Source organism: Plodia interpunctella, chromosome 9, assembly GCF_027563975.2.
Source record: "Plodia interpunctella isolate USDA-ARS_2022_Savannah chromosome 9, ilPloInte3.2, whole genome shotgun sequence".
NCBI lineage: Eukaryota > Metazoa > Arthropoda > Insecta > Lepidoptera > Pyralidae > Plodia > Plodia interpunctella.
In genome coordinates, this window is record NC_071302.1 from 6,665,902 (window position 1) to 6,682,544 (window position 16,643).

The following is a 16,643-nucleotide window of genomic DNA, read 5'->3' on the forward strand; positions in this document are numbered from 1 at the left end:
GCAACATGGTTGCCCTTGCCACGTGTATTTATAAAAAAACTTTGATCGGAACGGGTTTGCCGTTCCGCGTATAAAAATGGAACTTTGAATTTGCCCTTCATCCTCGCAGGTAAGAAGATATTGTTATTGAAGAAATCGATATTCGTTTTTATCATTCTATTCATTTTTCGAAACAATAATAAGTACTTAGATGCTATTTTGCAATTGAATTTTACTATACCAGCCAGAAATTGGCCAGTTATTTCACGCCTGAAACATGAATTGTTATTAAAGACATTCCAAACTATTCTAAATTTAAAAATAGTTATTTTTTACTTTTTTTACTATATTTTTTTTTAGAATTGAGAGCATTGGCATTGAATTCTTTACGTGGCAGGGTCGCGTTGCGTATTTTCATCCGACACGAGAACTTACTTGATTTATGAGCACTTTAGACGCTCAGCAATTCAACACATTCAGTCTCCGCAACCATAACTGACAATCGTCTGTCTCGTAATTTCAATGAATTAACTGGGAATATTTTTCATAGTGATTCTCTAAAACAAGGTTTTCAACTTAAAATTATTGTGACAATACAGAATACGAGTTAACCTACGCACAAGTTATTTGAATAGTTTCAGTTTTGCGGTAACTGGTTAACTCGTCACGGAGAGGTTTACTGAGCCAGCATTGCTTTTCTGTCTGGTTGGAAAATGACTTACTTTATTTGAATTAAGGATGGGAATTTGAGTCTTTTGGTAATCAAAACAAGGGTGGAATTTGTGTGAGCTAGGGATTGAGTTTGGTTGGGTGATTGTGGAGGGTTCATTTGCTGGGAGTGAGTTGTATAGTTCTACTAAGATAACGTTTCCGGGCAAGTTGGGAGCTGCGGTATATTCCTTTGGCTGCGCGTTCAAAAACACGTATAACCCCTCTTGTTTATTTGCTTATTGAATAGCAAGTGCGCTTGTATGTTTCCCTATACATATATTTTATATAGATTTATTTGCAAGACTATAAGTAGGTAGGCAATACCAGTTTGTTTGTCAGTAACGAGATTAATTTCTGTAACACTTACCAAGTTAAAAGTAATGGTATAATAAATGTCTAGAACCTGCATCGAAGTAGGAAACTAATAGGAAATATACTTACTTATGTAATTTATATATAACCTACAAGGTAAGCTGCTTCTATGGATAATATCTGCTTCATGTTGGTCTTGAGGAAGCGCCATAAATAATATAGCAAATATATTAATGAAGCCTATCAGCCTTTAGAATATTATATAATGAAACAAAACAAACACATTGGCCGTTTTGAAAGAACAATCCATATTAAGCTAGACCTTTATTAAGAGCAGGCTAAGCCCGCGGTCTGTCCGTCCCCGAAGTCCCGGGTAATTTAATAAATACCCGGCCGAAACAATTGGGGAAACTCGTTGCTGACTGCGAAATTGCCTCGCCTAAGGAAAAATTTTTTGCACGTACGAAATGTTTGCTTAAATGTTGTTAAGAAAATAAAAGAAAAAATACGAAGTTCTTTGATCGTCATTTGAACTTACAAGAAAACAATACGTTATATTATATGTAATAATTTCTAGTTCATAATAACAATGAAAATGGAATTTGATAGAGAAAGAATAAAAATTAAATAAATTTTGGTATTACGTCATTTTTTATTTTAATGGGCTGAGATTTGCATAATATTTCTTTTTTGAAAGAAAAAAAGAAAAAACATTGTTCCATTTTAAAACTAATCCTAGCTAGCCGAGCAAAGATCGACATAAAAAAAAAACGTTCCAATTTGAAAAACAATTCGTAGCAACGACGAAAAAATATGACGGAGGCTGAAGAACGCTTGCTCAGGCCAATTTCTCCAAGCGCGCCATTCATATTCATGCCGCCTTTCACCCTTTGTTCCATGTTACGCAACCGCTGTTTTGTTACCCCATCCTTCTTTGTTAATTTTATACCCCGCTCTCGTTGTTATTCAATTCATTTGAGGGTAATAAATTCATCAAAGTAAACATTACTTCGTTCACATGCAAATTTCTTTATGTCGGATTTGACGGGGTCGAAGACGGCATAAAACGCTCAACTTGGAAATTCATTTCGCCACTTAGGTATTAAGTGATTTTCAACTTGTGTTCTTTACTGTATAGAGAAGTATAGGACCGTGGCGAATACGAAATAATGTAAGATGTGTGTGTGCTTGCATAGGTATTTACCTTGTAATAAATATTGAAATCGGTTTATGTAGCCAGGCCTGAATATTTTAGTAAACACAATCAAACGGTAGAAATTTATTGCGATACTCATTAATTCCTAGCGATATCCCATATCTATTCTATTAGTTTTATTACATAATTATGCAGATATATGTATCTGTATGCGAAGCTTTTCTGACGATATTACAAATGCCGTTACTCGGACCTCTTTATTTAAGAAACTTTTGTAACAAACCACGAAGGTTTCAGAGGCCTTAAAAATATCAAGTTACTTCTTATCTTCTCCCTGACAAGAAGATAAAGGCTCGCCGGGTTGAGGTTCTGGAAAAAATGGCTGATTTACATACGAATGTTAATAACTTGGACTCAGAACCGCTCTCGGCCTTAAACTGGTTTTCGGAGTTAAGCCCTATTTGTACAGAGATCGGTTTAGAAGACTTAAAGATAAATAAAAAAACATAAAGAAAGTTGAAGTAGGTATGTAAAAAAATAATTGTACTGATGAATTAATTATTACGCAAACGAGTTAAGAAAATGCCAAAATTTTATTCATACAGATAATATTTTTAGTAGTGTAGTGTAGTGAGAAAAATCTAATTTCATTATTTTAACACAATGAATTATAATAAAAAAAACCTGTAGCCTCTGTCAATATTAACGGTAACATAGGTAAATCAACTATTCATTAACAAACATTAATCTAAAGTCTTTACAAATAAATAAATACTTACATAATTATGGTGGAACATTATAAGACAAATAACAGACATCCACGACATAAAAGTTTTAAGTGAAATCTTATCTTAAACTATGTTAAAGCTTCAAGAATTTAGCCCATCTATACTTAGGGTGGGTTAGACCGTCAACTTTGACCTTAACTTTAACGTAAGCAGAAAAACGCAAAGTACACCATTTTGTCTAAAAGTCAGCGACGGGCCGGTTAAAGTCAACGTTAAATTTGATGGTGCAACTCGCCCTTCGATGCTGTGGTAACCTAGTAGCATCTATAACATTGTATTGTTATTTATAGCCTTCGCGAATAGATGTTCAACTTTGAATAAGATTTATGAAATACAGTCAACAGTACAACTACGTACCTATGTGAATTTATTCACTGTTTTAATCCATGGCATAGAGGTCATTACTGTTTAACTGGAGATTCTGCTGTTGGAGATTGTTCTGTTACTTTTCAGTTTTTAGAAAAACATTACATTAAGTATTACATTTCGTTATTAGCAAGTAGCCAAGTTTAACAGGTTAAGTATTTGATATTTCTGTAAATAAAATACTTTATTAAATTTAATATTCTCAATTTCCTTTTTTGCAATAATTAGGTACTTAAAGAAGTTGTCAGTGAATTAAAACAAGTCGACTCACTGCTTTTTTTATCTCTGTCTTTAATTCCTTTGCCGATGCCAATCAAGGCATTTGCCGGGAATATTCTTAATTATCTGTTGAGTGGAATTTCTTTATCAGACCGGCTTTAGGTTATTAAATTGTAGATATGCCATATTTTTATTTACTTAAAGTACATGTAGGTAATTTGAATATCAGCTAAGTGATTGCATATGTCTAAAAGAAATTATACACTTCAATTCTCTATGTTATTTATTTTCACATATTTTATATGTCTTGTTGGTAAACACATTTTACATTTTTTATTCATTTAAAAAATGCCTTGATACTTTTTCTCATGGTTAGGCTTCTAGATATTTTTGATATATAGGTATAGGACGTTTGCAGCGTCAACTTTGACGTGCGCAGAAAAACGCAAAATACGCCTTTTTGTTTAAACGTCAGAGATGCGGCTGTTAAAGTCGACGTCAAATTTGACGGTGCTATTCACCCTAAGACAGGCCAAATTTCAGTTTACAAACCAAAAATACATATATAAATGTTGTATACTATATATAAGATATAAGGAAAAATAAGGTTGTGATTCGTAGTGTATTTGTATAGGTACACATGTGGCTTCCTAAATTAGAAGCCTTTTGTATTCTCCCCGCATCGGATCCAATATCGAACATATTATCCAGCTACCTACCTACATATTTGTGGTGAGACCGCTTTTAGAACGAAGTATTTATATACAATATTGAGTACTTGAGATATTACGGCAATAGTTATAGTGTTTTAATCGACGTTTCACGTTACATTTAAAGCGTGTTGAAAAACGTTGTATGACACACGATTGATCATTAATTTATTACATACTTACTTACTATATGCTTTCCTGTGCGCTATCTAAAACTTGGTCGATTGTATCATAAATAGCCACTTATTATTATATACATGGCAATACAAGACAGTTAAGGTAAAACAAGACATTTTAAAATCAAAATTCTGACTGTCTATTGTCTGTGTATTTATTTATATTTGCTTATGCACAGAAAAAATAATTATAAGCAAATATAAATAAATACGCATGGAAATTTTAACAGTATATTTTCTTAAGTCTGTATATTCGTGTATATAGGTACTCTCTTACGCCAACAGTAGGATAACTGCATTGAGAGGGCTTTCAGAGACGCCCCGCTGGGCGCATTTGGATGCATATTAGGCTCTTACAATTTTATGCGATATTTCGTACTTTCTAGGAGTAAATTAAATGGGACTCGACCCGAGAAATGGATATTTAATTTGAAGTTATATTCCTTTATAATGTTTCGAAATTTGAATTTAAATGTCAATGTTTATTTCTGTTGAAATATATAATTTAAAATATAATAAGTATATCTACCTACCTATATGGTCGAACTATGTGAGTACTCAATTAATTGTTTATTTAAAAACTTTAACTTTAGTGTACAAAATAAAATAAAAATAATGTAGGTATGAGAAAAATATACAAATTTATGTATTGCAAATGATGGACTATAGAATTCTATTCCAACCATTATTATTCCAAATAGAGATAGTAGAAGGTGCGATCCAAGTGCATCTACTAAGTAGAAAATCAACTTTTGTCATTTAACTCTGTATTGTATAGTTTATAGGCATATATGTACATTGTCAATATAAGAGTATAATATATGTATGTAAGTCGGTATTTCTAGAAACACACCGTGGAAACTCCATGAATGCCAATGTCCCGGAAAATATAACAAGGTCATTTATATTCCGGGGTGGTTCGGTTCGGCCCGCGCTTTTCTATCGCAGAAATCTGACTTATACATACTTACATAGAAATCACGACTCTTTATTAGAGTTATTGTTATGTGTAAGATAGATGTTTTGTTCAAATAAATTGATCAAAACAGGTCAGATGAAAATGAGATTGAGAAGACAAAATATAGAAACAGTTTTTTTCTTACAAAGTTATCGTTATTTATTTCAAAGTATCACAGGAATTTGCAGGGCAATTTTAAAAATTTCGTTCTGTTTAAAAATAAAAACATATGTTTAAAATAAGAATTTACACAAAATTCAAATGACACAAAGATGTCGTCATTCAGTTCGAGATAAAAGCTTTTTACTGTTCTATATTTAAAATTCAATCACGGAGAGCGGTTGCATCCTGCTAAATGCAAGCCGCGAATGACAAGTAATAGGGTGGCAACGAAATAATTTCTATTGTGCTTGCGCCGCCCCAAAACAAAAGGTTTGCGTTAAGGGACGCATTATTTTTATACGAAACGGCCCCTGAATAACAACGTGACGGCTTTTCTTCGTAAAATATCTTAATAAAAGCCGGAATTACGCGATTACATTCTGATCATGCGCTATCCTGCTTCCTCTTTTACTGAAGCGTTAACAGAATTTCGTGTTTTGATTTACGTTGGTTTTACTGTGATTTATGTTTATTTAAAAGGATACTGAATGTTTTATTGCCTTCATAACGCTACGTACTCTCACGTAGGTACTTTAAGTATATATCTTGACCACTTAGACCCAGACACTACTCGATTTATGAAGGGTATGTATACACATACGATACATGTGAGGGGAATGAATGAGGTATGTAAAGCAATGTTAATTGTCGAAACTGGGATTGAATACAAATTTAAAATATGAGTCTAAATACTAGCTGCCTTGAATACCAAATGAAACAGCCACAACAAAATAATTCTCCTTTTCTACGGACCTTTTTTTATATTTCCTTACATTTGTGCATTCACTTCAAACTTAATTAGACTTTATAGAGCGTTCCTTCCCAATTTCGTTTTACTCTCGCCTGACGCACGCCGAGACTTATTCATTGGAGGGCGTGGGAGGGGTGGTGGTGGCGGCGCGCGGAGGGGAGGGACGAGCCCGAAATAGCAAATAAATGAGACGAAAATGTAAATGTTGCGCTTCAAAGATGAAAAGCGCGCCGCTCTCCGGTCTTGTTAAGCCCATCGCAAATGTAGCTGAATTAGGAACGCGCTGAAATAATTTCCAGCCCAGATGTAACAAACAGTGTTATAAACATGTATACCTAGACGTATTTACATAGTGTAAACAGCCGTAAATTCGATAAACACGCGCAGTTTATGCGATGGATGTGAATAAAGGATTTGGTGCGCCGAAAGAGTAACATTGTGTATTTTGATGCATTCATAATTGGCATGACGGACTTCAAAAGTTAAAGCAGACGGGGTCATATTGTTTTTATAAGATAATTTTCATGGAAAGTTTACAATTTTACCGATATGAAAATAAAATTAAATTAGGCTCTTGATTAAACTCTATTATTGGTAATAGTCCTCAAAATATACCTTTTAAAACTTATATTTCACAAATTTATTAAAATCAGTTTTCTTATTTTCAATAGTTACTTAATCGTATCAGAAAGTTTCATTGTCTCCTTACAAAAACCAGAATTCGACAATGCCATTTTCTGAATTGAGATTTCTCAGAAGCGTCTCAATATGGATCATGTACTGGCATAGTATAGTTTCGTCTCGACAGTGTCCGCCCTCGGTTCCCGTAATCGGCACTTACCATGAGAGGCACGTCTCTAGTCAAAACAATAGCTCTTGTCCCAACCTGCCTTGCCAATGAAGCCCTTACGGCACGGAATATCTATTAAAAAAATCAACACATGAAAACGTCTAGTGGATCTTTATTTTATTTAATCTTCATTTCACAAAATACAATTTGTAGAATTAAATAAAATAGCTAGAATAGTGCTAAAACCTTTATCTAACAGTCCACGATTGAGTCATACAGATAATTATTATTTTAAAGTCTTTTTAGTATTGGGCTTTGTATCAAAAATATAAGATATGTAATTAATTTATCATAAATACATCATAAATCTATACTAATCATATCTATGGTTAGTATTGATTTAGTACAGAGAGAATTATAGAATTAAGATCCAAAAAGCCATGTCGTCATTTCTAGTTTAGAATTAAACATAATTGTCTTATACATAATCGAATGTGCAGTGTAAGATTTTATTCATAAGTAGGTATAATCATATGATTACAACTTATACTTAATGTAAGATTTAAGTGGTCTAGGCTATCAACATAATCTTTACTGTGGAACAAAGATCCCTTTGTGCCTCAACGTATGGCAATGCCCTTACAGACGGTGATTCATCTCTTAGCGTCTCTTAGATAAAGAAAAATTTAAAATGTGCTGCCAGTTAACGTTTTCAGCATTTTTTTGGAAGAAAAATAATTCATTCAATTAAATTTTCGTTTTTATTTCCACGAAGCAAGTTTTTTTCGGAAATAAAATTGTATTAGATGTTTCGATGCAACAGATAAGCTTTAGATACCTAACTATATACTATAATCTTAGGTATAAAAAATATATATTCTACAGATTTTCTCAAATCGAATAGCGTGCAAAGAACACAAATTAAACAAACAAAACATTTTGAAATGTTATAATATTTCTTCCAGTATTTTTTTGTATGTTCAATCCATATGAGGACATCCATATTATCATCACGAGACGATGCAGTTGGAGCCAAAATGGTTTTTGTCATTGGCGTCTCGACCCCACGGCTAAGATATTGTTTCATCAAATAAGTCGTTTCATAAAGTCCGCAAAAGTAGCGGTCGACATATGTCGTGGATTATGTCCCCCTTTTTAGAATGTCTGCTTGATATTTGTTATTTTGAGGGTTGGCAAAATAATTTCAGAAATTATGTACTGTTTTAAAATATACCTGCGATCATTATTTACTTATTTGAAGAAATAATAAGCCGTGTGTGTTATTACTAACTAGTGGCAAACTTTATTCAATTCACCTAAATGCATCTGACATGAATACGTGAACGAAAAAGTTCACTCGTGTCAAAGTATAGTAATTAACAGTACGGTGTGAATTTTCCCTAACGATGAACATAATACGGTAGAAATTATTTATATTTTAATCATAGAGAATGACGACCTATCTAAGAATTGGTGTTGGCAATCACTGTCTAATGCTTCCTTCAAGATTTTCACAACAGCGTTTTATGCAGTAAGGATTATTTTCCGCGTAGGTATAAAGTCTATGCTACGTTAGGTTTACTCATAAAAGCCGTAAAGGCAGAAACAAAGCGATGCAGTCATCTCGCCCTAAATGTGATATGCAACTCCATAAAGCTGATACACACGCGTGCTCATGTAGGTAGGTCGCATTATACATAAAATGCACTTTCCGCATGACCTCAGGGCTGTCGACTCACGAGTAAATACGATAAAAACATTTTTTTACATTGTTTAGATTTTCTGAGAGAATGTAAACCAAATAATTTTAAATGTTCATATTACTGTAATCTTACGATCAATACGAATCGAGAAAGATTGCACAAAATTGTTTTCCTACTGAAAAACAATTTATAATTAAAAAGCTCTGAAATATGAAAAAAACTAAAACTCGCATAAAAAATTGATTAGATTTAACAAAAATCATAACTAAATACAAATGTTGTTCTATTCATCTAAGTATTTGATACAATTGTTAATTTTACTTCACATAAATTTCTCGATTAGTGTATCATAATCAAGTTGTTTTATTAAATCATACACCCGACATTATAATTAACCGCTTGTCATAATTTTATTAAACATTAAAGCTAATAAATCAGTAAACTTGTTTATTATACCATACCAGGCATTACATTTCTATTATACATATTTTTTACCATAACGATACATTTCTTGTAAGATAATTTTAAATAAAAAAGAAAATAAAAACGTTTCACATTAAATCATCATTGGACTACACACTACTTTGGACACAGGGAGCAAGATTTTAAATTGTTTATTATAAAACGAACATGAGTTACGCCTGATGGTAAGCAAACACCGCAGCCCATGGACACCGGCAACCCGACTTTTAAGAAAGCCATAGACTCTTTTCTTAAAAGATAGGTTTCTCGCTATTGAAAAGAGGCGGTGGACGTCGTCGTGCCTACTATTAAGAAAACATCTTTGAATACTCACAGAGAAAACAGTATTCCGTGAAAATGTTCATAAATATGATACCGTGAGATATGTAATTTATCCATTGTACTTACATTAGTTAAGCCGTGACCGTATGTACGAGGTATGTAGACAGCGAACTCGCATGAACATCATATCTGAAAGCGCATCGTTGCATCCGGCGAATAACCGTCACAAATATAGACAGGGACAGAAGTATATATGTATCCAAAGAAACTCATTAATTAGAATCTTTCATATATTATATTATTATAACCTGAAATTTAACGTACTTTTTACTCCGAATTCTTAGGGAATTAGTTACTAATGCATTTTGACAAGATTGTGCTATGTGCAACCATGTCAATCCAAAATTTCACCCAACTAGAAGATTTTCTATGAAAGAGTAAGGGAAATATATACATGGATCCTCTCAAACTTTTGTATATATAACATTAGCATGAAATGCGATCACCTTTTAACCTTTTTTAACAATATAAAAATTAAAATGAAAAACACATACATTTATTCTGCGCTTTCTTTACTTTGTGTAAAAACCATCAGATCACAGATACTGGACTTCTGAGAAACCAAGTGCACGGACTGGTTTTTTTTTTGCATTAACCGTCCAACACCTGCATTTCATTACGTTTCAATGCGCGAAATTGAAACAATGTTTTCTTCCATTACTGGAAATGCAATTTAAAGTTTCTACCCATTTTAGCACTTAAGTCTTTTTATTATTTGAAAAGAGAACGAAAATAATGGTTTTAATTTTTTGAACATACCAGTATTACTATTTTAATTTTACTTAATACAATTTTATCTTTATAATATACCTGAAAAAGTTAATGCATTTATTGTAATGTATTTTGATAACTGTACCCGTTTAAATATTAAAAATAAAAAAGTTTTGACATTATACTTAACTGCTATACAACATTATCCTATGTACTCACGACAATGTGAGTTGATCAAGTCAATAAAAATACTGAAAAAGAAAATGAATAATAAATAGAAACGTATCATTTATTCATGAAAATGAATTAGAATTTGAGCGAACGACGCACAAATCCACTCCTGAATTCATTCGAACAACGTAAATATTTTATTGCCGCGGAGAAAAAATACGGAGACAAATTACCGGGGAATATCGGGAACAGTTTTCAATCTTATTCCTTAAGTGGTACAAACGATAAAATAAATTTTGCGCTTGTGGGCATTTATTGCTGAGATTTTCAGTAGCTCGGAGGGAATAAGTATTTTCCTCCTTGCTAATGGAAGGAACAAGCTTAGCTAACAAATGTGCTCATAATTCTTAATTTAAGTAGGCTTTGTTTTTGTTTTACGTATTTTTCCCTAATGAATAATAGATTTTTTTTTGTAGAAATAGATTTTGTGTAAAAAAAACTATAAATTAGTTAATGCAATATTTTACAATGCAGGCAGCCCTATTTCCAAGATAAGATTTTATTAAGAGAAAACATTTCCAAATAAGCCACACTTACCTCTAACTGGTTAATAAAATACAACAGCCCAATAACTGTACCTTGCCAGATATAAATACAAAAAATACGCACCTAATAACGTTGAAATTTTAGTGTGCCCGCCAACATTGCCATGTAAAATTTTATGTATGTATTCTGATATAAATGAGTAGCGTGGGTGCTACCGAAATGAAGTTGTAGAATCTACGTCGTGACTGTCAACAGGTGACTATTTATCTAATTTATTATGACAATTCAACTTTAAAAAAATATCGGAATAATTTTATTTAAATTGTGTATCTTTTTTTAACAGATTATTCTGTGACTTGAATACACATGGAAATTTCACTATACTTCCATTATATTTAGAGGCATTTACTTTTGAGGCAGTTATATATTTTAAGAATGACTAAATAAAACTACAACTTAACAAATTCCATTGCAATTCAGCGCGGGAATGCTGCCCGTGCGATGGGCGAGGGGGCCCTTCTCTAGATATTTTTAGTTACTAGCTCTTTCACGCAAAATGTACTGGACGCATTGTCATGACATTTGGTGCACGGGTATAACCTGGAATGACACATACTTTTTATCCCGAAATTTCCACGGGAAATTTTAGTAAAATAATTTCGACATCACACCCTTAAGAAAGAAAATAACTTTGTAATGCCATTTTTTTCGACTATATTCGCAAGGGATGAAACTTCTAGCTTCTTACTTTTTCTCAAGAATCTTTGGAGAACTTTTTAATACTAAAATATTCACATCTCAGGGGTTTAGTCAAGTTTCATAATTGAGCTACAAAGTATATCAATATCAAATACTTTCATGAGAGATTTAAAAATAGAGTAAAATTATTTGAAAGCTTTATTTAAAGTGGACATTTATGAATAATTTTAAATTTATTGCTTAACAAGGATATCTTGGTTTTTATTTTACTAGCTTACAATGTAGGGTGACAAAGAATTCATTATTTACCTATGAATAAAGTAACTAAGGTCTTTACGAGTAAATAATTCCAGTTAATAAACTTAAAACAGAAAGTCTTATTGTATTACTTTACTGCGTTGTAAGTTGTAAAAAAGGAGCATTGGTAATGGTTGAAATTGAAGTTACATATGTAATGAAATAACAATGTAAGGGAATCGCAGGCACGTAGGCGGAACAAGCATGTATTGTCATTAATTCCGCATAATACCGTATATTAATATTCATTATATGTGGCAATGAATATATTCATATCACAAGTTACAGTTAACTTGCAGCGAAGAATGCGCGAGCGCTTGATAGACGCTGATTACATTTAATTCTTAATGATGACCGATAAATTCACAAGTAAATGTGTTTTAACTAACCTGACGACCTAGTTGAGCGATGAAATGCAGTAAGGCTGCGCGATATGGTGTGACATTAACATTAATTTCCGGTTAAAGTTGTCACCGTAATCACTCAAATGCACAGTGTAGGACCGCTTCCTGCAGTATTCTGTCGCTCACGCAGGACACTAGATAAGAGATCTACCGACTGATAAGTGCATACCATGTAAATTGAAATTCTGAAACACGATTAACTTAATGTTTTCTGCATGCAGTAGGTAAAATGAAGATATATAAATAAATATGCTACTCCGGCTGGATTCCGTTCTTGTGGGAATTAAATTAAATGAATTGTGTATTAAAATTGTCCATAGTTCTAGACTAGCTAAGAGCCTTTCAAAACTTCGTCAAAAATAATGATATTTCTGCCCACAATCGGCGATGGATAATTATTATCTGGATAAAACAAAAACCCAGTTTCAGCCTTTCGGTTGGAATTGAACTCATGGATGGTGGCTTATAAACAATTTGGGAAGTAATTGAGAAAAAACTGGACGTAGACCCATCTCTAGCGGTATACGGTAATTCATTCATTTTGTATATAAATAATAATGTTTTGTCCTTTTGTTCCAGGCTTGTTGCGGGTAAGGTTCGAGCGCGCCCTCGCGGTCGGCCTTACTAAACAGGTGAGGCGGCGACGCCACACAGAACATGCTACTAAGGTTTGAATTTAAAATTTATTCTACTTATTCATTAGTACTATTTTTCATTGTATCTTATAAGTATAACCTTTTTACTAAATTAATACAAAATTTTGTGGTTTATTCACTGAAATAATATTAATTAGTTGTAAAGAAATTAATGTAGGAAAATTTTTGCATAAATCGCTGTCATGACTAACAACTCACCCTCATTAAATTATCTGAAAAGTAATATTTAAAGTACTTACTTTTCATAGACTTTAAGGTTTTTTTTACAATTTAACAACACTGCAAAAGTGAATCAATAAAAACAAGTCCAAACTGTCATTGATGTAAAAATATAGAATATAGAAAAAAATCATATCCTGTATTTTTACATTAAATACAATCGATTTGATAAAAGGAAAATAGATGATATTTTAAACTTGATAAAAATGCTGGCTGGTTTCGAAAATATAAAAAAAGCCTTACGAGATACCCACATCAGCGACATGAACAGGATGGCCCTGCGGCATGAACATCATACAACTGCATAATATGTGCATTCACGACAAAACGTGCCTCTGGTTGCAGTGGACGTCCTCATTTGCATTTTTATTGCATGTACTCTTGTCTCTTAGGGCTTACAGAGGTGAGTTTAAATTTTTAAAAGTTTAAAGTTAAGTAAGTTAGTTAAAAAAAAAACAAAACAGTTTGTGGAAAAAATAATATTAATAAAATATACGCGTTCAGTATAATATCTAATTTATACATACTTAAATACATATTGTACATTTTTTTATCTCAAGTGAATTACAAATTTTAATATTAAACTTGTTTTTTTACGTGTTCCTTCCCACTGTTGGGCAAAGGTTTCCCCAAAGTCTTAAAAAAATAAACATGAAAACACAGCATACTTTGAAATTAATACTAAATTTTAAATATCGAATAATAAACTTCTGTCATTATATAAGATATTTTACATCGAAATCGAACCACACCACAATTACAATAATTTATCATCAAGTTATCGCTGTACAAAATGAAACATGTTAAAAAAACATCACAACAATGTTGCGATTGTGATATCCACCGCGACGTTTTAATCTGACGGCAAAAAGGCAAAGGAAATACTTCTTAGAATTCCAAACGAGGTATTTTTTCATCTGTCATCCAAATTTTATGTCCAACCGGGTCATGGAAAGTACGGAACACGCATGTGTAATTATGACGCACGTAATTCTCAAACGTTAATACCTAACTTGTGGCAACGGAATTTAGAATGGCCCTGAGCTTATTAGGGAGATATTTCTACAAGTGGGAGTTACAACGGCGATTCGTAGATAGAGAACCTATAGCCGATCGCCGTGTGAGAGCTCTATTTAAAATGGATCATCTATATATTTTTACATCAATACCAGTTTATCTTGATCTACACGTTGCGCTCTTTATCAGTAGGTACTTGGTAGGGCTGGGTGTATTTATTTTTAACTTTGTTTATGTTTCGACTTTTTATAACGAGGAATATACGACTAAAATGTTTTATGGTTGTCTGCACTAAATAGGTCATTGCTGCTAAGGAACTGACAGAACGAGATAACTCTATCAATGACAATTTGGAATGATAACAAATTGAGAATCGTTAATAACAAAACAGAAAAATATCCCTACAGCTTTAGATAGCCCTCCATACAATGCTTTTAAATTTTTCATTAAAACAAGTCATATTTAAATATGCGCTGTAGCTACTGAACCAACCAGTTTGTTTCCTCCAACAATTTGCATATATATTGTAAGCGATAAAGCGCGATGTTCATGTAGAATTTTCACGCAAAGGTTGGCATAGAAATTCTACGGACATTTTAATCCGGTGATCTGCGTAGGTACCTACGGTAGGTTCGGCGATCGATTCCGGGTGAGTTACGAATCACAATATGTGTCCTTGATGATAACATCAGCCATGGACTTGGATCGAATACTAATCGAGAGACCACCGGCCGATTGAAGCCTTAAATTCGGGAATGTTTGACCGGTCGCGTGAGGCTTCCACGAAAACTTGCGCCTTTTTTGTTTGGACGCTTAATTAGATTAGAAATTTATGATTGTTCACATACTTGAGCTGAATTAAATTCCTCGACGTAACAGACCAGTATAATACATGGTCAAACACAAAGATAGTCAAACATTTCGAAATGGTATAATCATCATGATCATACCATTTCAATATATATCCTCATATCCTCTCTGACGTATCCGTCAACGAAATCTGAAAAGAGGTCTACGAAAATTTTACAATAAGTATAATTTATTGGTATTAGAATTTAGCTTTTGTAATATTTAATATAAAATGAAGCAGTACATATATCTATGCCCAAAAATGTGTAAAGAACACACACACTAACAGTATAGATATTCATGAAACTATATAAAATCTAATTAAGGAGTATTAAGTCCACGGGTATAGAAACTTATGCCATACAGCTCGAAACTTCGACATTCATTTAACTTGCTTCAATTCCAACTCCGAACTCCTATCAGGATAAGTAATCCGTCCGAGCGTTTAGTGTACTACGTTTTTTTTTCTTTTTTCGTCGAGTAAATGGAGCACAGAACCGATGGCCGAGGCCACTAGACCTGACGTTTACGACTCAATTCCAAAGCATAGGCCGCCGTCAAAACGGGTGTGTACTATTACTACTTTAATGAGAACTACCCCTCCCCCGACTAAGCTTAGAGTAATCAAATCAAAACCGACTCTTTACATGACTTCAGAGCTCTTGATACACTGGTCGTAGTTCCTTCAATAGCCCGAGTGACAAGGCGAGTTTGGACGCATTATTACAAGTTGTCAAGTTATGTTATCTGTAGCATAAGTACGTGTTATGTTAGTAAAATAATGCCTTTTTCTTGGTTAGTTTAGAACACAGGAAACAACGGCTACACACGATTTCAGCGTATATTTGAGAAGTATTTAATTTAATTAAAAACATAAATTGTATACTAATTTCACGGTAAACATATGCAATAGAAATATAGTGACGTTGGCGTGATTTATTAGTAAATTGGCAATATAATGGAGAAACGCAAACTATATTAATCTTTAATTTCGTCATACATTTTATAAACCTATGCGATTTTATTTATGTGATTATTACGTACGTACATAACTTACTTAAGTGACGTAAAATTTTTGTGATTTCACTACGTAAATACAATTACATATTAGGTATAATGATTGTGTCGTGGTGATTAAAGAATTATATTGAATATTTAGTTACGTACCTACTTACGCATGTGAGTCACAATTCGAATTCATGATACAAAGTACTTACATAATGTTTACGTAAGATATAGACATTTTCAATAACAAGGGAGGAGGCGGTCCGAGGAAAGGTTAATGGCGCGAAAACTGACTGGATCATATCCTGGTTTTACGACACGAAGTAAACGGCCGATTCATTTGCAATTCTAACTGAGAATTCTCGACAACAACATCTAGTAAACCTGATGCAAACTCACCCGGGCAAGAACCCGGATTATATCTATTTAGAATTTTATACTGGAATAATGTGCATTCACTATAAGAAGCAACGTTTTCGAAACA

General features: G+C 33.0%; 1 protein-coding gene across 5 annotated transcripts in view; it reads left to right on the plus strand.

Moving 5' to 3' along the window:
* The window catches only part of Abd-B (Abdominal B), an 87,553-nt gene that overhangs the window by 57,542 nt on the left and 13,368 nt on the right, over positions 1–16,643 (plus strand). For 2 of the 5 annotated variants that reach the window (XM_053749651.1, XM_053749650.2), the window contains one exon: positions 12,993–13,081. In XM_053749651.1, coding sequence (XP_053605626.1) covers positions 13,071–13,081 — 11 coding nt within the window. In that variant the 5' untranslated portion in view covers positions 12,993–13,070. Of the gene's footprint in view, positions 1–90; positions 110–12,992; positions 13,082–16,643 lie in introns of those variants that run through there. The other 3 variants (XM_053749657.1, XM_053749656.2, XM_053749654.1) reach the window with 2 other exon arrangements.